Source organism: Penicillium maclennaniae (genome assembly GCF_028827695.1).
Source record: "Penicillium maclennaniae strain IBT 15551 chromosome Unknown utg000005l:1.0-2652337.0:1.0-2654196.0, whole genome shotgun sequence".
Lineage (NCBI taxonomy): Eukaryota > Fungi > Ascomycota > Eurotiomycetes > Eurotiales > Aspergillaceae > Penicillium > Penicillium maclennaniae.
This window is the reverse complement of record NW_026623217.1, coordinates 1,982,999-2,003,057: the sequence shown is the minus strand read 5'-3', so window position 1 is coordinate 2,003,057 and position 20,059 is coordinate 1,982,999. Positions and strand designations below refer to the sequence as shown.

Below are 20,059 nucleotides of genomic sequence, written 5' to 3'. Positions count from 1 at the left end.
GAGCAAATATTTTGGCCAGGTACCAAGTGTAAAAGGTGACTTTGGTGAATATATATTCACTTGCTTACCAACCTCATAACCTCACGGCGAAGGCCCAACGGTAGGGATAGAACCCAACGTGATCGGACAACTTGAACAGAAAACAGTGATTATAAAGTAACCATACAAATTAGGCCGATTTCTTTGAGATGTATTTGTGCCCTTGTGTATAAAAACACTCGAGCTCTGCCCAGACCACGTGACCCGTATCCCGGCGAACCACTGTTTACCAAAAGTTTCGCTTTCACCTCCGCTGAGTGACAGTTTCACGCTCTGCCCCATTCGTGGTTTCCGAGTGGACCTTCCTGAGGAATCTTGATTCCTGAGTACCCTCCGGTATACACAAAGCTCATAGCAGTGTTCTGCACAATGGAGTACCACGCTGTGCCTCCAGAGGAGCGCGCAAGAGACGAGAACGGTAACCTGTTGCCCTGGGGCTACATTTATAAAGAGTAAGTTGCCGTCGCACCCAAAATTCGCTTTTCGAAAGCTCTAACATCCGATCAGTGAATCCCGGAACCCTCGCCGACCACCAGAGGAGTCAGGACCCTTTGGCAAGAGGAGGAATGCCCGATACGAAGCCCGATCCCGAACACGCACTGGCACTCCAGCAAAGCGCGAGAATCCCAATGTCGCCGAATTCGGACGTCTGTTCTCCATGCAGCAAGAAGAAGAAAAATTGTCCGGTCTCCCCAAATCCTCCTCATCCTCTAGCCTCGACAAGCCGCGCAAACAGACTGAAAAGGTCGCGACCGAGTGCATCCTGTACGGATACAAAAGCAAGGACTTCGAATGGAAGGCGATCGACAAATACGAGCGCATCTCACAGGGCATGATCTGTGAGGACTACGCACGCAGCGATCCCAATTCCCTCGTCCAGTCTGCGCAAATGCTGAGCGGCGGCGACGTCGTCATCCGCGCCAACCTTTCTGCCGATGCAAACCGCAAGTCCAAGCGCTACGACGGTGGCTTCCACTGGATCAAGATCACGTTCGACTCGACGCAAGCCGCCGATCGCGCGTGCTTCTACTCGCCACAGGAGATCGATGGCTGTCTCGTCTTTTGTGAATTGTACCACGGCCATGGCCCAGCAGAGGATGCCCCCATTCCCGCAGACTCATCTGCTGCGAATCGCCTACACAATCGTGCACCTCGCACACTTACCTCCACACACTCGACAGCCTTCCTGTCCAGCATGCCCGGCGAGCAAGATCGCTTCACGCTGCCGCGATCCTTCGCAATGAATAACCTCTCCAGTGTCGCTGACGGCAACAAGGAAGAGTCGCAATCCATCGACGCCTCAACCACAACCGCAACCTCCGGCACAGCAACCGCCACAGCAACAGGAGCTTCAACAAGCTTCGACCGCTCCTCAACGCTGCACCAGCGCAGTCTTGCAACCGAGACCAAGCCCGAGTCCGAGTTCATGACGCACATTCCTACCGTCCGCCGCGCGAAACTTCGGCCCCTAGTTGAAGCACTCCCTCCTCAGCCAACGGTAACCGAGCGTGTGCTGCGCTCGATCCCCATTCTGAGCTGGTTCACTGGTGATATTGTTGGTGATGGACCTCAATTGCGCGAAGACGGGTCCTTTGACTACGACAAGTCGAATGCCTACTGGAAGTTCTGGTATGCAGTTGACAAGATTCTTGGAACCGATATTTGCGGACTGAGAGAGGAGGCTTAAATGAACTCATATTGGAAAGGATCGTGTCCGTAGCTTGAGATGCAGGTCTACTGCACCGAGCCTCTCTCTACGAACCTCTACGAACACGTCCAGCTGCGACCTGCAGCTCGCTGATGTCTTGCAAGGTGTACTTGCAAGGGCAAAAACCGGATGGTCCAGGTGGGACCCACGCATTACTCGGCGTCTTGGGAAATTTTTGCGTTGTATGATAAAATCCTTTCGGGACCATTTGATGTAGAGATCATGAAACGTCCAAATTGGACTCTTTTACGCACAGGACACACCGTAAGAATTGCGAATATTCCAAAAGGGAAGGCATTGTGAGCAAGGCAGACTGCGTAGCCAACGCACTCAGCCTGCAGAAACATCTACAAAGGTCTGCTCTCATTCCAAGCAACAGCACAAATGCCGAGGTATCGCATCTCATCGAAAGAGGGAGAAAGATAGAAATCAATCGGATGAATACATTTCATTGACCATAGACTTTTGCTTGAGTGTCTATTTACTCAACCTTGCTTTCAAAGTTCTCGCCCTCAACGAGGTCGGGGATATCATCCTCATCATCATCCTTCTTGTCACCGCCCTGGGCCTTCTGCATGTTCTGGTAGCTCTCAGCGAGCTTGCGGAGGGAGGCCAGGGAGTCGGGGCCGAGCTGGTTCAGGATACCGGGGACGAGCTCGGTGAGCTCCTTCTCCTCGCCGTTGCCGTACAGGGCGAAGGTGTTGGAGGGGACGGAGGCGTGGACTGCATAAATCAGCTGGGGATATTCATTTAGTGAGAGGAGCCAGAGCTGGACTTACCGCGGGGAGCGGCGAAGTGGATGACGTTGCCATCCTCCTTGAACATGTTGACCTCCTCGATGCCCTGGATAGGCTGGACGTTCATCTTCTTGAGGGTGGCCTGCAGCTTCTTGTCGTCGGCACCGGAGTTACGGGTGACCTTCTTGACCTTGCGGCGGGGGGTACCCTTGCCTCTGTTCAAAAGTCAGTTGTTGTTCGGAGGGGTTCAGAGATTGGTGAGAATGGGTCGAAATCGCGGCGTGATTCATTTGCATGGCAGGGTCGAATTGGCGGGGACAGATGTGGTAGTAAAGGGACACCATCCAGCCACCGCACAATATCGAAGCCGGAATGCGAAATGTGGGATGCCCATGACACGAATCTTTCCATTTGCTCGGAATGGCGGGGTTTGCGGATTGCGGGTTCAAGCTCGAAAAGAGAAGGAAACGTACCCTAATCGAACAGATAGAAGTTAGCGATCTATTTCAGGAAGAAGCTTTGAAATACAGCTGCTCGAATGGGGCATCCACGACGCAAGTCTAACACGAGCTGGGACACTTCACGAAATGAAGCCAGAAGCTGTGAGCAGCACGAAACACCTCTCGGATCCCCATCAAAAGAGCTGGAAATCCCAATTTCCAAACCCAGAAATCAGGAAGCAAGACATACCAATGCGCACGGAGGCCTGCATTCTAGCCAACTTAGCCTGATCCATTGTGACGGGTGATTCGGTCCTGGTGTCCGTTAGCCGATGAGTCCCGAAGGTAAACCGAGTGAAATTGCAGGTCGCAAAGGGAAAAGAGCGAGAGCGAAGGTGAGGACAGGAATCGGCGAGATCGTGGGAATGCGTACCGAAAAGTGATGTGGTGGTGGGGATATGGGAGGGAGAGAGGAGAAGGTGATGATGCGCATGAGAGTTTTGTGTGGGGAGTTACAAATGCGGATTTTCGCTAATGCGTTGCGACGACAGCCAACGACTAAATCCTCATTACTCTTGCTACGGTGATTCAGCTCGCTGATTACATTTACAAGACCTCTTGCGATGAGCTCTAACGGTCGGATAGTCGTGGTTGGTACTGAACGTGGTTTCGATTGTGGGCGACGAGGGAAGCAGCTCGGCTAAACCCTAATCTGGTAACTTTCTCGACTCGACTCGGCCTCGACTCGACTCTTACCAGGTCAAGACTCAATCCTTTTCCCTCTTTTGTTACGAACTTCTATCTTCCGAAACTCCATTTCCCCCCTCCCATCAGCTCCCCGATTTTCACAGCCGGGGATTTCTTATTTACGGATATTTTTCTCCCCGGAACCCAAGAGTCATCAATCTTGGCATTCGACAACGGCGCCTCAAACTTGCCCATCTCCCGCGTAATTGCATAGAGGTCATTCTCATGTAGGAATGCTTTCTTCATGCTGCAATGAGGAATCCCATAATTCATCGCATTTAACACCTGGTGCCCCAACACCGCCGTTTGAATCGGTGCCACGCATATCCTGCCCAGATCGCGCGAGGCTGTATTCGACCACGCATGCACCTCCCACAGCCGCGGCTTGTACAAGTAACTATGAAAGGTATCCTCATCGTATTTCTCGGAGTACGACGATGTGGTAAATGCGCCGGATGTAGATATTGTGTCCACAGCGGTCACAATGCCCCTAGCGACGCGCTCGTTGCATAGTTGGCCGGCGGCGTAGGTATCAGTTGGATTGACATCTTTGTCTTTCTCGATGGGATTAAGGAAAAAAGTCAGTCTACATCGCCCGGGGTGAAGGAGACACCGTAGACAGTGTGTCGCTGGCGATTACAACGTTGGAGATGCCTAGTCTGCAGGAAACCTTAGTAATGTTGTGCGTGCCGTGTATGTTGGATAAGACGGTCTGGTTACCTGGGTCAATCATACGATGTGTATAGCTTGCTATGTGGATGACTGCGAGGGAACAGGGGAGAGACCGTCAGGGAATAGCTCGTCGATTATCCATTGGCTTGAGAAGGCATTGAATACCTGGCCATTGTCAGCTAGCCCATTTCCAGAATGTGTACGGCTAGCTTGTCCTTTGGCAGCAGAGTCAGGTTCAGCATCATGAGGCCGGCATCGAGTACCTCCGTGATGATAGCTCGGCCGGCCACGCCGGAGCCGCCAGTCACCATGACGCGGGCCAACTTGCGCAGCACTGAAAGCTTATATGTCCGGGCTTTGTTCTACTGTGTCTCTGGCCACTTGGATTCAAGTTCCGATGAATGATGCGGACTTTTCGTGTCGGGAGTCGGCTGGAGGTAATGGTTTTGACAGTCGCGAAGGTCATTTTGACACCATTTGGCCCCAACTTGAAGATTGAAGAATAATTGGCCCCTCAAATATGAAGCATGATATGATCTGTCCTCGGGAGTTGAAATATAATACATGGCTTTTCAAGCTGGCGCTATCAAACAAGAAAGGGTCAGAACAAATGACACAAAATCAATATTTGGGCTTAGATCCGCTCAGCAATTTCAGCCTCCGTCCACTCCCAAAGTTTATAGGCGACATTGGCATCTTGCACAAAGTCGCTGCCGTTGGCACGAAGTCCAATAGGTGTGTAATATGCACCGTTGACCAGGTTGTCTCGCGAAGTACCAGCTGCCCAAAGGGTGTTCAGAGATCCGCTGTGGACGGTCCGGAAGAAGAATGATGCTGCGACAGTCAAAGTATGCTTCATGAAGGAGCCAGAAGCCTTAGCGTGAGAGTACAGATCGCTATTGACAGCGCCCGGGTGCACCGAGACCGAAAGGATCTCGGGATACCGGCGGGCCAGCTCCGCTGCGAAGAAGATATTAGCCGCCTTGGAAGCCCCGTAGCGGTTCCAGGTGCTACCGGCCAGCAGCGACGGAGTAGATGTGATCCCCTCGAAAGTGGTCGGACTCATTACGTGGGCTGCAGATGACAGAGTTACGACGCGCACATCTGGAGTCGCTCCACTGGCGCGGAGCTGCGCAACGGTCTTCTGCAATGTGGGCAGAAGGAGCTTATTGAGCAAGAAATGACCCACGTGGTTGGTCCCTAGCTGGATTTCGAAACCGTCCTCGGTTTTGGTGGGCGGATTGCCCATTGTACCTGCATTGAGGATCAGAAGGTCGAGACGGTCACTGTCTGATTGGAAGATATCTGCTGCCGCTCGAATGGACTTGAAGGACGCTAGATCCAAGGGAATGAAGCGGATATCGACTGGCGAGGAGAGCTCGGACTGAATAGAAGCGATGGCATCGCGCGCCTTGCTCTCGGTGCGCGCAGCCAAGTAGATGCGCGCCGGGTTGTGCTTGGCTAGCTGGATGATGGTCTCTCTACCGAGGCCAGTGTTGCCTGCAAGAAATGAATGGGCGAATAATTTATTATGCAGACATGATGCGCATACCTCCAGTGACCAGGACAACCTTGCTATCCAGGCTGGCGATGTCGCGCTCGGGCTTAAAGGAGGAGCCCAGTAGGCCGAAGGTGGCCTCATTGAGGGTAGGCCCAAAGCTCGAGATGCCTTCTATGGGATGTCGCAAGCTGTAGCCAGCAAACGGGCTAGTAGCAGCCACATCACGAAAGTTCATTGCCAAAGAGTTGCTGCTCCAAAGCTGGCTCAATTGCGAAATTGAGGGATCATGACGGAAAACCAGGGAATTGACTCCACTAGCGGCCGAGCATATGGATTACCCCTTCCCACTATACTTCGAGCCTTGATGGCTCCTTCGAGTCGATGAGTGCTTGACATGACCTGGATGTTCCGCAAGCTAGAGCAATCTAAATCAATGGCTAGTTATGCTCCTGCTCCTGCTGAAGCGTCTGAAGCGTCTCATATCGATCTCCAATCTCAGACACAAGCGCTGCATCCCTCAGCCCCGCAATCTTTCGTCAGCAATCAAGTAGTTTGACGCCCCCCTGCATGTAATCGCGACCAATATCAACGTGTCAGCACCCAGGGAACCATCTTCCTTCCCGTTGACTTTTCAACTCTCTGTTCGCTTTTTGCGACTTGCATCTCCCTTGGTGCCCCTACAGACCGACTTCCAGCATGCGCTTTCTGTGTCTACATGGTGCCGGCACCAATGGCGAGGTGCGTATCCTCCATAGCGACAAATTCAATGCTAAATAGAGACTCCAGATTTTTGAGATCCAGACCGGCGGACTTCGCCAGAAGCTCGAACAAAAGGGCCACACCTTCAAATTCGTGAACGGCAAGCTGGACGCCGCCGTGGAGTCAGGTACACAACAATCAAAATCAAGACCCAAACGCCCCACTAATGATTTTAGAACTTGAGGGCGTCGTTGACGGCCCATTCTACAACCACTACCCACGCGAACCCGCCTTGCCCGGCGCCTGCCTCCCCGAGGCCTTCGAGCATGTCCTGAACATCATCGCCACACAGGGCCCCTTTGATGCCGTAATGGGCTTCTCGCAAGGCGCTGCTCTTGCCAGCGCTCTGATCGCCCACCAAGCCAAGACCCATCCAGAGCAGCCGCCTCTGTTCCGCGCGGCTGTGTTTATCTGCAGTGCGGCACCGTGGGAGAGCGCAGGGTTGAAGCATATTACTTCACAGCCTGATACATACGCGATCAACATCCCGACCGCGCATATTGTCGGCAAGATGGATTCGCTTTACCCTGAGAGTATGAAGTTGTATAAGCTTTGCGAGCCGAGCAAGGCGACGTTCTATGACCATGGATCAAAGCACATGGTGCCGTTTGATATGAAGAATACAGAGGAGATGTCCCGGGTGATTGAGGAAACTATTGCTAAAGCAATTCGGGGTTGATCCTCAGAATGCATGACGAGGGGTATGGAATATGATTGTTGAGTGCTGGGTGATATTTAAATGTCAGTCGTTGCAGGTCGCTACGCATTTAGTATAGCGTCTTCACAATCATGCATATTTACAAGAGGGTTTGCAAACAACGAGTCCAAAGGTCAGGGCTGCTTATCTCGCGCTGATGGGCGCTGGTACTTGGTCCAGGCAATTGCAGCCAGAAGCACCACGAGGCCGAGGAACAAGCTGTATCCCCATTGAGGAGTCGTATTGTTCCTCACAGTGTCCCGATCATCAATTCATAAGCCAGCAGAGGTTTCGCCCTCCATGGGGAGCGTCTTCATGAGGAACTTCTCGAGGTCTTCAATCTCGCTGGGATCAGCAGAGTGGCCAAGGTCACTATATGAAGTCAGTATGAAACACCATCTCAAGAATCTGACTAAAACATACGGATAAGTGTGGAACTCGACATTCTCAACACCAAGATCCTTCAACATCTTGGCCGACTGCTGGCCAAACGCATGAGGCACGACTTCATCCTCATCACCGTGAGCCAAGAAGAATGGCGTATCCTTGTTAGGCCAGTTCTCAGGCGTGTAGTTCTTAATGCGATCGCTAAGGAGCATATAGCACGAAAGACCAAACACACCACCCAGCTTCTCCTTGTTCGTAAGACCAGAGAAGACAGACATGGCACCGCCCTGCGAGAACCCGCCCAGCACGATACGGTTCGACTTGATACCCTTGTCCATCTGCTCCTTAATGAGAGTGTTGAAGTAGTCGCGCGACTTCAGGATGCCAGCCTCGTCTTGCGTGCGGATTGCTTCTTCGAAATCCAGCTGGGGCGCCGTTAGTGGTGCGCCCTTGTAGGGGATGATGTGGGGAAGTCTTACGTCGCGACCGAGTTTGGAGATGTCGTACCAGCCGGGCATGCTCATACCAAAGTTCTGAATTGCTTTAGTTTGTGTTGTTGCGTGCGAAAGGGGGGTGGATGGGACGTACCACTGTGATGGGGATGGCAGGTGCGTTGGGGAAGATGAAGGTAACTTCCTCGAACTTGCCGCGGCGACGCCAGGTGCGAGCAAGATCCATCCTGGAATAATCAGTTTCGTTGTACGGGGATTAGGGATTCGATTCGTACCATCCAGCGCCACTACATTGATGTACTTGTTAGCGGATATCATGTTGCTGGCGGGGTTGACGAACCTGTCTCCGAGACCGTGAGCCATGATCACGGTTGCGGTATGCTTCTTGAGCGCGGGCACAACAAAGGGGGCGCGTGCAGACATCTTGAACGAGGATCAATCAATGCAGCTATGATACGGTACTGAAGAATGACAGAAGGAAAAGATAAGCCGTCTATTGTTGACTCCACCATTCTGCCGCCGAGGTTGTCGGCATTTTCACCGCCTTTGAAGTGACAGATTCTACAAGGTCATCTTTCAAGAGAGTCGAGGATTCATACTGAACTTTCATTTTGAAATTGATCAAATAGCCCGATTGAGTAGTCATCATAGATGAATGTGGAGAATGTATTCAGTATATCTATTAAGTATAATCAGTATGTTTAGACTAGATGCGTATGTGCAGCTCCCTAGAACGAGATATTATATAAGTGGAATTCTGGCGCCCAGCAAGAAGATGCAGTTCATCTCTTAGAGAAGCAATGACCGCTTCAGCCAAAGATTTCTCAACAACACCCTCCTGCCATGACACAGAAACCACGCAGCACCCGTCACCACCGGTAATAACCGAGAACTGCAGCGCATTTCCAATGACACTAGCGCACTGGGAGAAAACCATCCCTTTGATACTCGGCTTCTCAGGACTCGACTCAGAGCGCACAACACCAATATTAGAGACCTCGAAAGTCTTATCACGGTTCTGGCCGAGCCTGGACAGACAGAGCTCCTGCTGGTAATCGTTCACGTATTTAAGGAGATTGGGTCCTGCATCTTTGCCTTGGCGTTTGAGTGCTGCTTCAATCGTCTGTCTTGATCTTCGTGCTTCGTCCCATGGGAAAGCGCCGAGAGATGTAGTACTGCGCGTGTATGTCTCCTCAAAGTCTTGGACGTATACGCCCATTACGTCTTCTGTAATCTCATTAGGAAGCCAGCGGCGACACGAGAGGGCGCCTGTGCAGGCGACACTTGAGTAACCGATAGGTATGTGGGCAAAAACGGATCTCGCAACAGCCGTCTGCAGGACAGCTGTGATGGTCGTGTCCTCTTGCCGACAGAGGTCTCGTAGAGAAGTGACGACTGATTTGGAGAATGGGAGCAGCCGAACGCAGGTTTTCGTGGGCTCTTGGATCTGACCCGCAGTCCATAGCCCCGGGTCTCTGCGCGAATAGACCTTTGCTTCAAAAAGCTTCTTAGCGAGGAAGAAAAATGACAAAGGCATTGGGTGAAGGGCTTCAATATTAGGCAGAAGGGGCGTCTTTGGTGACTCGACTAAGGATTTGGTTTCACGCTTTTCAGCTGTGCTCAGTGCTCGAAGGAAGGAACGGTGGAAAGCTTTCCCCGAACCTCCATCGCCCAGAGCGTGATGGAATACGTAGATAGCAGTGAAGTGATTCTGATTCTCGCCGTTTGGCAAGATGCATAACCTCCAAAAGGCATTCGGTGCCGTGAACCCCGAGTTATGCTGTTCCTCAAGCAAGCTCTGTAGATCTTGGTCTGGGGCCGGTTCATCCTCATTCACAAATGAGGTAGTCTGACGCTGATGGAAGGAGACGACCTGATCCAATTCAACCCGAGGTAATCGCACAAAATACGGTTCCTGAGTATCATCGGCCGCCGGAATAGCCGACAACACCGGATGCTCCGCAATAACGGCCGCACATGCCCGGTAGACGTAATCTTCCAGAGGGAGCGTGAATGTCTCCGGTAGCTCATATGTTGCAGCTACTATGACATTCAGGTAAAATCCAATCTGATGCCGGGCAGTAGAGTATTGCTCTAGGCGACCTAGTAACGGGGCCAATTAGGGTCAGGGAAAAGCTTCGGAGCTGGCTTTCACTCACCAATTGGCCGCAATTTTTCGAATTGATCCATTCCGGCGACTACGAGCCGGTCAAGCAGTGCTATTTTGAGATCATTAGAGGTCTAAAAGAAGATTCTTGTTTAATTAGACTGCTCGGTTGCCTCCGGTCTTATCCCACGTGACACCATATAGGATACAGATTACGACTCGAAGCGATCTGCCAGATGGGGAGTGCCAAGAAGTCTACGTGAGATTGGTGGGTCGAAAATGACTAGGTGCAACAATAGACTGAAGAAGAGGCCTTTGGCAAATAAGCCCAATCAGCAGTCACGGATCATTTTTTAGGTATTTTGAAAGGACGAGCCGAAAAATGTCTAGAATAAATATTTAAGAAAGAAGATATAAAGCTGATTAGGATATTAGCGCAGGAGTGAACCTATCAGGTTGGTTTCACCATAACTTGTTTTCGAAAGTATATATGTTTTGATTTTGATGCTTGTCGACATGTAAATTGTATCCTTGAATTAATAAAAGCTTGTAGGCGCGGATCAGACTTGCCATTGTAAACTGACAAGCTTTGAATAATTACTTCTAGAAGTTACCAAAATAAAGCAATACTCATTATGCATTAAACATAGTAGAATCCATGTATATCTGGGTGACGGTAAAACTGCCACCACGAAAAGCGATGAGCTCACAGAGCAACTTGACCGCTCACTCAATGCTCAGGCTGATTAGGCCAATTTATCTTATTCTACCGCTCCAATCTTCAAGATGCTCCGACGATAAGTGCACATCTTGCTGCCTATTTTCGGCGTTCCTGGTAGCGAAGGCTGGGTTAAATTTTCTAGTTGGTCGTCTCAATCTGTCTTCAAATTCTTGTCAGAATTAAATTGTCTCTGCGCTGTACCATTCGCTAATTTGTCATTAAATGCATAGATGAAGATCAGCCCGCGCCCTCTAAGCCAACATACCAAGCCGATGAGGTTACCAGCGCTGCAACCATGAAACAGATCGAAGTCTCTTTTTCATGCATAAAACTTCCAACTAAATCTATCGAGTTGAAAAAGATACCACACATGGCGACTACGATCTCAGTCACCAGCTTGGTCCACCGCGGAAGCGGATAATAGGCGTAGATGGCCGAGATGCAGCACGCTGCCATAACGAGGATAATGCAGCAATACGACTGAATCCACGGCGACTCTGACTTGGGCGAGATCGGTTTGTCAGCTTTGGTCACGATCTTGTCTCCCTCGTATTTGAATTTCATGACATCTGTCGCCGCGAGATATTCAATGAGGGTCGTGATGACTGGAAGTCGTAACAGTGACTCGACCACTTGGATCGCAGCTTCGTCATCCGTCTCTTTATCTCTGAGGATGGTGGCAATCAGGCTGACTGGCGAGTCGGACGCCGTTCGAGTGAGCTCAGATACTTGAAGCTCTAAAGACTCCGCACCAACAGTGAAGCGCATGAAGTCAGACTCCTTCCAGATGCCCACTAGACGTCCTTTGTCATTGTTACGCAGGGTGAGTAGGGCGCGTATGCATAGCGACAGACCAACGACAACCGAAAGCCAAAGCATCCCATGTCCAACTACCCCCGAGGGCTCGAGTCGTTGCGCGTTCAAATCTCCATACAGCCAGCCCGCAAAGATGATACTAGTCTCTAGTGCCGGAATAGCATAGGCCACTGCAGATTGCCACCATGCCATGGGTTGGGCCAGCACGTCCCCTGCCAGAAATCTCGATCCTTCTTTTGTCTCATACTGGAAGGAAACATCATCCATACAGAGAAGCGAACGAAGTACATCGTCACCTTTGACATTCTTGCCGCCCATGGTTGAAATTGTTGGTCGCACCGCCATCAGCCAGACGGCAAGGCCGCGCCCCGTTGCGGCCGCCATGAGACCGACGGCGCAAGCGATAAGTAAATGAACAAGGAGATACAGTCGAGTGGCACAAATCATCCTTGCTCCACGGTCGGTGCCATGAATTCCGGTCCAGCGCTTCAAGGCTAAAAACGGGGTTTGCTGATGGTCGACGGACGTGAAGATGTAGCCCCAGGAGAGCTGTCCGCTATTCACTTGCATCTCATGATGCTGCTCCGACAAATATGTCACCCTGGACGTTCGAGTGTCCTGTCGCGTGGTCATCTCCTCCACAATATCTTTGATCGGCGTAGGAGGAGTTTGCTTTAGCAGTTCCAGCGCATCCATCAAGTCCTGCTCGCTCAGACGAAAGAGATTCTCGCCAGTCGTTTTCACCTTAGCGCCGCAAAATCGCTCCGTGCGCGGACTTTTGATCCAATGAATCACACTCTCGTTTTCTCTGTTTTCTACCGTTTTGGTTTGTTGACCCAACACTAATACCTGCCACTTCTCACCAAATGTTTCGATCTGCATCGCAATACGTCGAGCCAGACCCTTCAGATCGGCGGCAGTTTGCCAATGGACAATAGCAATGTCCGTCCGTACTTTTCCATTAGACCAGCCCGAATGCAGAAACCAATTACCGCGGGAAAGAGCACTTGCAATCGCCCGGGTTCGTAAGCTGGCGCGAATACTTGAAAAGACCGATGTACCTCCTGACCCGACTTTACCCACCTGGGCTGCAATGATAATGGCACCCCAGAATGCCACGATCTGGGAGGACCATGCCGCCGTGGACGAAACAATTTGCTGCGCAGACACGAGCGGTGCCTGTAAGATCAACGATAATATTGCAAATTTGAAGAAATCTTGCAAATTTCTGGCAAGAGATCCCATTTCCTTTTCATGAAGTAGTATCGCGCTGCTTGAGGTTTGCAAAGGGAGGGGGCTAGGGCTCTTGTACCAACGCGGTCTACTCAAATCGGGAGGGGAAAAAAAGCTAACGCCCAGTAGCAATACGAGCTTACTCGGCTGAATGAGCCGCCGAATAAGCTGCATATCAACACGGACTTTTCAGATCACGCTTAGTATTTCTGCCTTGAGTATAGCCCAATTTGCCCAGCTTCGCCTGGTATAGTCACAGGTCGCCTTGGCTGCGCCTTGGCCGCACCTGATGAGTTCCAGGCTTGATGGCACCAGCTGTTAGCCATGAAAGCCCTGTTGAAGAAGCCCTCGCGTTTCGAATCTTGGGGTGTCTATTATGCTTGTAAGTTGGTTGTAGTGATGTTCAGTTTGAGATGCTTCCAGTCATCAGCAATCGCTCATTTCCAAGCTTTGCGACAAAGACTTATGCCAGTGATCGAGGTGTGTTCTACAAGTGGGATGCACTTTGGGTGACAATGATATTTGCCCTGCTAAGATTATTTGAGATCATTGTATCGCTTTCTATAGGTCTCCCCTGATAGCTTGCACTGATAGCTTGCCGCTAGCATGAGCTCCTCATGTTCGGAATTTGACCATAGACCTAGCAATGTAGCTAAGGGGAAATTCAGATACATAGCACCGGCGACAGACCATGCAAGAAAATAATCAGGTCAGACTGTTCCTCAAGAGTCCCTCCATTGTTAGCGTCCTACTATGTTGTAAAAGATGATGCCAAGACAACCGATCACTATCTAGCCTATCTGATAGCTTCCACTGGTCATTAAATTTGTGCAAGCTTGGAGATACTTCAAATCGCAAGTGGATATTTACCATCACTTCGCTCCTGGAGCATTATCCAAGTCCGCTTTGAGCAAGGCGATTTCTTTGTCAAGGCGCTTCAGAACATCCGCCGGATCCCTGTGCGATGTTGCAATTGCAGCTGCATCTCGTAAGACCTGTGCGTTTTTGATATAAGCGTAAATAAGGGGTTTCCCACTAATTTTTTTGATCCGAATATCTGTGAGTAAGCGCTTGAGTATTGGAATATTGCACTGCGCCGGATGAACCACGGCGACAAGTCTCGATGCCGCGCTGACATGTCCAAAGCATAGACTAGCACCCACATTGCGTAACGCCAGTGGCTCAAGATCAATCAGAGAGTGCTGCTTGCCGTCTACCTCGCGAGCGACGTGCATATCAGTCCAGCGACATATCGCGATCATGTCATTCAAAGCACGCAGAATCTCATACTCCACACGTGCAGTAGTCATTTCTGCTCGCAAATGATCATTGTGATTGAGGCCAAAGTCAGAGACAGAGCTCTCAACATGCATCAAACAGTTAATCTTTAATGCCCATAATGCAGCACGGTCAAACCGAGTGTTTATCTGCATCTCATTGGAGTGAACCTCGATGAGATTACATGATGGCAGTATTCCTGGGCTTTCTTCATGTCTCCGCAAATGTGGAGCACAAGCATGGTTCCTCCAATGATCAATTTCCGCATACGTGTCTTGCACATCATTTGGCTCAATACCATTACGTTTCGCCGAGTTGCTGCATAGCTTTTGCAGAAGATTTCGGGCAATCATAGCGAGTCCCAGAAGGGCTGGTGAAACCCCGTGATACAGTACGTGCGTTCCTCTCGTATAGATTCGGGGAGCATTTTTCGGCTTACAGGGCAAATTAAAAAAAAATACTAGGAACAGTAGACCGGACGTCCGCCCTCGGGCTGTATATATCATTGCAGACTAGGGAAAGTGAAAGTGAGTGTGCCGGAGATTGGTATCTCACCCTGCTCTTACCCTATTCTCACCTGCTATCACCCCGTTCTCACCTCTGTCTACCCCCAGTCTCCAGAATTCTCACTCATATCACCCACACTCACCCTTACGCAAATAGCGACACCGTTTTAGAGCTAAGGGCGCTTTGAGAATTGACTGCGTTTAGTATGTGGCTTGAGTACGGCTGAGCGGACGGGAAGCCCTGTTCTCCACACTCTATGGTCGTATATACAAGCTTGGTAATGAAAATGTGGTATATAATGTAGTGGGAGAAATACTGTAGTGGGAGAATCGGTGACATAAGAGCATATGTGAGGTCTTAGGCATAATCCAATGACTGGAGTGCATGATGCATCTTCAAGGCAGAGTTGGAGATTAAGCAACTACCCAATTCCATTCCGGTTACTACCACATTTCTCGGTTCATGATGCAGCTTTAGGCACGGTCCGTACGGCCTCGACAGAATACCCGTACAGCATCATTCAGACCGATCGCTACGCCTGCAGGGAGTGTTGTGTGTGTGTGTGTCGTCCAGTCTGCATTGTCAGACAGCCATCGAGCCGTCCCCTTTTCAATACCAAACAAAGTGCTGTCTGACGCCATGCCACAACGCAATCTTAGCGTCAATTCTCTTGGTTGTCGGTCAAATTGTGATTTCTTTACTTGGCTATTAATGAAGTGTTACTGGGATTTTTTCCCCAATGCAATCTTGACGGCGCCAGGTGAATAGTGTTGGTGCTAAGCAAAATAAAGAGCACTGCGTCAATATGCAGCTATCTACTATTATACGCCGGCTGGGGGCTCTGGCGCAGGAAATAAGACATCCGACTTCAAAGACCGTGTCTCTCGTTCCGTTAAGACTGCTGAAATAGATAACGTCGATAGAAGCCGGTTTGAAATCTGAAATATCAGTTCTCGACTCATATAATTTGCAAAATTGAAAGACTGAGTCACCTTGATGACAGAGACAAAGGCCCGCCAAAACTCGAGCCAACTGTTTATTGCCACTGCCACTTCACTGTATCTCGAGGCAATGAAGAGAAGTTGGGCGATCAGGTGGATCGTCCGAGGCCTGTGCCTTACTGAGCGACTGTGCGAGTCGCTTAGCAAAGCAAACTATACTATCCGCCAAACTATAACCATCATTTGCTAGCCAGTTTGGACGTGAGATTTAGATTTGGGCAACCCAGACCGGCAGCTCAGCCAGGGGAAACGACATCCTCGGTCAACTCCGTGGGACTATTGGACTGCCGAGCTGGGGCTAGCCCCACTTGGCTAGCGGACACCGTCCAGACCGAGCACTACGGGGAATCGTGAGATCTGCAGGGCAGAAATAGCCGGTGGATGAAGTCTACGTCGTAGATGTTGCACATATGCGTTCAATTAAGGCAACAAGTCCCTTGGTCTTGACGGAACCGGGCTGTTGGTCATATTTCAAGTCCAAGCAGTTACCTTTGAGGCTCAGGGGTTAATCAGTAAGCCACCCATCTTGTGCCTGAATAGTGGCGTAGTGGGTCCGACAAGGGTTCGTGCGGCTGTACTGTAAGTTTAGCCGTCGCTTATTTTATCTTGTTATTGGAGAAAGGCAAAACCCGGCATCAAGAAGTAACTGCTCAGGTAACAGCCCCAATGCCTATAAGGTCTTTCGGTTTCCAGCTGTTGGTATTCCACCGTCAAAGCAACTTATTTGCCCTCGAAAGCTGCTGCCAGGAAGCTTAATTTGGCACACGCGCTCACAAAAAAAAAATCTCCCCTGGAGGCACTTCCATGATGATGCGGCGTCTGGGTCTTACCATCGCTTCGGTCTCCTGGATCCATGCGGCTTTGGTAACATCACAGACCGTGACCTGCACCAACGACGTGACTAATTTTGTCACCAATCCGGATTTTAATTCGGGTCTCACTGGATGGTCTAGTTATGGAACCAATTGGGCAGCGGTGTCGGCGAGTTCATCATTTGATGGACTGGCATATGCTGAGAATGTGATCACCTCTGGGAATTCTTTCTATCTCTATCAGACAGTGTCGGGATACGACATTGGAGAGAAATACACCGTTTCTATGGATGCTCGACTGGCTGTTGGATCCGGTGCTACGGCTACTCAGTGCATTTTTCAGATTCTTATCCACATGAATGGAGGCTCGTATCCTGTGCAGCAGTCCTTAATTTCGATCACCTCATCGTCCAGCTCTTGGCAGACTATCTCAGGAACATTCACACCGACTTACTCGTCCCTGACCCTCTATGCCCTTGCATATTGCCAGTACGGGACAAATACGAACGCGCAAGGTCAATTCAGAGATGTTCAATTTGGGCAAACGACTTCGGTCTGCACCACATCCACACCAACATCTACACCATTGTCCACTCCATCGTTCACTCCATCATCTACACCATCGTCCACTCCATCATCTACACCATCGTCCACTCCATCGTTCACTCCATCATCCACTCCATCATCCACACCATCATTCACTCCAACATCGACGCCAGTCACATCAACGCCAGTGATGTCAAAGCCAATTTCATCAGCATCGATTACATCCGCCCCTGATGTAGTGACAAGTACCAGTGTCTCTTGTACCACCGCCATAAATAACGCGCTCACCAATCCTTCCTTCGAAAGCGGCAGCCTTAGTCCATGGGTACTTCTCGAGGGCAGCGGCACAGTGGTCGCCGACGAAACTGACGATGGTGACTACGTACTGCAAGCTGGCGGGACACCTCAATATTTCCAGGTGTTCAGCCAGTCCATGACCGGCCTACAAGTGGGATACGCCTACACAGCTGCCTATGATTATATGATAAGCGCGGTGGCAGTGCACGGCGCCACCGCTACTTGTACTTTCTACCTCAAGATGGATTCGTCTACGGGAACCATTGTTGCGATGGAGCCTGCCGTGTACTCAAGCAATCCTGCATGGGCGACGCTTACTGGCACGTTCACAGCCACAAGCACGGAGCACAGCATGTATATCTACAGTTATTGCGCGCTCGGCGTTGTCTACCGCCAGACTGTCAAGTTCGATAACGTCAAGTTCATCGGGCCGCCGGTGGAGACTTGCTCGACCACAACCATCACTTCGACGGTGACCCCGACAGTCGCTGCTTCATCAACTATCCCACCCTCATCCTCTACCCCATCCTCAAAAGCTTACCCATCTTCATCGGCTACCCCATCTTCAAAGGCTACCCCATCTTCAAAGGCTACCCCATCTTCATCGGCTACCCCATCTTCATCGGCTACCCCATCTTCAAAGGCTACCCCATCTTCAAAGGCTACCCCATCCTCATCGGCTACCCCATCTTCAAAGGCTATCCAAAGCTCCAGCGCCATAGTATCATCGTTGCCTACCATAGCACCGTCTAGCCGATTGCCATCGACATCAAGTTCTGCCGCCTTGGGTCACTCTTCCTCGACCGTCGGACCGAGCAGCCTCCCAGGCTCAGGGTCTCCGAGCCCGACGGCGACTCCTCCAAATCTGTCCAGCTCATTCCCAATCCGATCAACATCATTAAAGCCGTCTTCAAGTCCGGGCTCTCCCACATTCACTCCTTCTGGCAACCCGTCAAATACCGCCTCGTCCTCCCACCTAGCAGTTGTTTCTCCCACATTAGTTGCCACTCAGACTACGTCTTCTCACGGACATCCCTCTTTGACGACCTCAACTGTCCTTAGCACACGCACTGCCACAATCACTGCTTGCCCATCTGGTGTCACTAAGTGCCCTGTCGCTTCTCAGAGTACCTATGTAACCACAGAGACGATCGTGGTATCAACTACCGTTTGCCCCATTACCGCTGCAGAGACTACTGCGTCCCCAACCATTGATACGACAGTGGATATTTCACCAGCTACGTCTTCCCACGGACATCCCTCTTTGACGACCTCAACTGTCCTTAGCACACGCACTGCCACAATCACTGCTTGCCCATCTGGTGTCACTAAGTGCCCTGTCGCTTCTCAGAGTACCTATGTAACCACAGAGACGATCGTGGTGTCAACTACCGTTTGCCCTATTACCGCTGCAGAGGCTACTGCGTCTCCAACCATTGATACGACAGTGGACATTCAACCGGCTACTGTTTCTAGCGAAATTGTCCCAACACTCTCAGAGGAATCGGCCCCGGAGACCGTACTGGTGACCACCACAAGAACAATCACAGCATGCCCATCCACTGTGACAGATTGTCCTGCATCGCAGAAGAGTACTTACACAACTACTGAGACTTTGGTTGCTACCGTAACCGTTGGTCCTTCGTCCAACACCCCGGGTCTCCTCCCTAGTACCTCAAAGACAACTGTTGCATCCTCCTCCAGCGACACGGCAGCTATCTCACCCGTGGAAAGTTCAAGCGCAGGCACGATGGGATCGCAGACTTTCACTTCAGCTGAGATCATTTCCCACTCCACTACAACTCAGACCTCACAAAGACAATCTGGCTCTGCTGCCAATTCTTCGAAGTATCCCTACTCTACTCCTGCTGCATCGGCAGAAAGCTCTTCACACTCCTTCCTTACATCGACTTCCTCTTCAGCTGCTCCCGAGGTTAGCAACCCCGTTTACGGCAATAGTGCTACTACCGTTTCCTCTGTCTCCCAAATACCTGGCACGACTACTACTCCTGCAGGCTCTGTCTACACAGGATCTTCATCTGCCATTCGTTCAGAGTGGACCAAGATTGTCGGCGCTCTTTTCCTTGTCTTGTTTGTTTAGAAAGTGTGACCTTAATTTGTATAACACTCCACAATTCTGTATCGAAGGTTGAATCGATATAATCTACCATTAATTTCTTCATATCACACGAATTCGAAGGTTTCATGATTTGACTTAGAAGAAATTGCTGAAACTCTAGCATCTATCATTCGCTCACAGGCAAAAGCTATGAAGTCGTTTGCGATAAGCTTACATACCTACTAATAACCAGCGAGCAAGTGACATCCCTCCGACTGGAATGCATTCGCCTGTCCACGTAGTCTCGTTTCAGTGATGGGTCACTTGTAATTGGCAGAGGGTTATGCAGAAAAAAGGCGTCCGATCTGATCAACAACACAATGTGTTCGTGGTGCCTTCACATAGGAATTGAGGGAGCTCTGAGTGATGTTACTAAAACTTCACCCTTGTTCAATTATGCCTATCGGAGAGCAATATACCCTCAATTTCCAGGCCTTGGTCTCCCGGAGCTCAATTTACAAACGATGGGTTTCTATCGTCATC

At 50.5% G+C, this 20,059-nt stretch overlaps 9 protein-coding genes across 9 annotated transcripts; 3 read left to right on the top strand and 6 right to left on the bottom strand.

The window, feature by feature from the left end:
- Positions 1-408: 408 nt before the first annotated feature.
- Positions 409-1,726, top strand: N7477_005988 (uncharacterized protein; the record flags this gene model as incomplete). The annotated part of the gene is made up of 2 exons (XM_056967651.1): positions 409-491; positions 547-1,726. The coding sequence occupies 2 exons, from the start codon at positions 409-411 to the stop codon at positions 1,724-1,726; spliced, it is 1,263 nt and encodes a 420-aa protein (XP_056822405.1).
- Positions 1,727-2,228: 502 nt separating this feature from the next.
- On the bottom strand, positions 2,229-3,220 carry N7477_005987 (nascent polypeptide-associated complex subunit family protein; the record flags this gene model as incomplete). The annotated part of the gene is made up of 3 exons (XM_056967650.1): positions 2,229-2,470; positions 2,527-2,699; positions 3,171-3,220. The coding sequence occupies 3 exons, from the start codon at positions 3,218-3,220 to the stop codon at positions 2,229-2,231; spliced, it is 465 nt and encodes a 154-aa protein (XP_056822404.1).
- A 1,757-nt stretch (positions 3,221-4,977) lies between these two features.
- Positions 4,978-6,079, bottom strand: N7477_005986 (putative short-chain dehydrogenase/reductase family protein; the record flags this gene model as incomplete). Its single annotated transcript, XM_056967649.1, has 2 exons — positions 4,978-5,843; positions 5,896-6,079. 2 exons carry the CDS (start codon positions 6,077-6,079, stop codon positions 4,978-4,980), a joined length of 1,050 nt encoding a protein of 349 aa, XP_056822403.1.
- A 461-nt stretch (positions 6,080-6,540) lies between these two features.
- Positions 6,541-7,282, top strand: N7477_005985 (uncharacterized protein; the record flags this gene model as incomplete). The annotated part of the gene is made up of 3 exons (XM_056967648.1): positions 6,541-6,582; positions 6,631-6,730; positions 6,780-7,282. The coding sequence occupies 3 exons, from the start codon at positions 6,541-6,543 to the stop codon at positions 7,280-7,282; spliced, it is 645 nt and encodes a 214-aa protein (XP_056822402.1).
- Positions 7,283-7,572: 290 nt separating this feature from the next.
- On the bottom strand, positions 7,573-8,562 carry N7477_005984 (palmitoyl-(protein) hydrolase; the record flags this gene model as incomplete). Its single annotated transcript, XM_056967647.1, has 1 exon — positions 7,573-8,562. One exon carries the CDS (start codon positions 8,560-8,562, stop codon positions 7,573-7,575), a length of 990 nt encoding a protein of 329 aa, XP_056822401.1.
- Positions 8,563-8,845: 283 nt separating this feature from the next.
- On the bottom strand, positions 8,846-10,329 carry N7477_005983 (uncharacterized protein; the record flags this gene model as incomplete). The annotated part of the gene is made up of 2 exons (XM_056967646.1): positions 8,846-10,242; positions 10,299-10,329. The coding sequence occupies 2 exons, from the start codon at positions 10,327-10,329 to the stop codon at positions 8,846-8,848; spliced, it is 1,428 nt and encodes a 475-aa protein (XP_056822400.1).
- Positions 10,330-11,204: 875 nt separating this feature from the next.
- Positions 11,205-13,028, bottom strand: N7477_005982 (uncharacterized protein; the record flags this gene model as incomplete). Its single annotated transcript, XM_056967645.1, has 1 exon — positions 11,205-13,028. The coding sequence occupies one exon, from the start codon at positions 13,026-13,028 to the stop codon at positions 11,205-11,207; it is 1,824 nt and encodes a 607-aa protein (XP_056822399.1).
- An 860-nt stretch (positions 13,029-13,888) lies between these two features.
- Positions 13,889-14,647, bottom strand: N7477_005981 (uncharacterized protein; the record flags this gene model as incomplete). Its single annotated transcript, XM_056967644.1, has 1 exon — positions 13,889-14,647. The coding sequence occupies one exon, from the start codon at positions 14,645-14,647 to the stop codon at positions 13,889-13,891; it is 759 nt and encodes a 252-aa protein (XP_056822398.1).
- A 1,962-nt stretch (positions 14,648-16,609) lies between these two features.
- Positions 16,610-19,558, top strand: N7477_005980 (uncharacterized protein; the record flags this gene model as incomplete). The annotated part of the gene is made up of 1 exon (XM_056967643.1): positions 16,610-19,558. The coding sequence occupies one exon, from the start codon at positions 16,610-16,612 to the stop codon at positions 19,556-19,558; it is 2,949 nt and encodes a 982-aa protein (XP_056822397.1).
- Between the last annotated feature and the right edge of the window lie 501 nt (positions 19,559-20,059).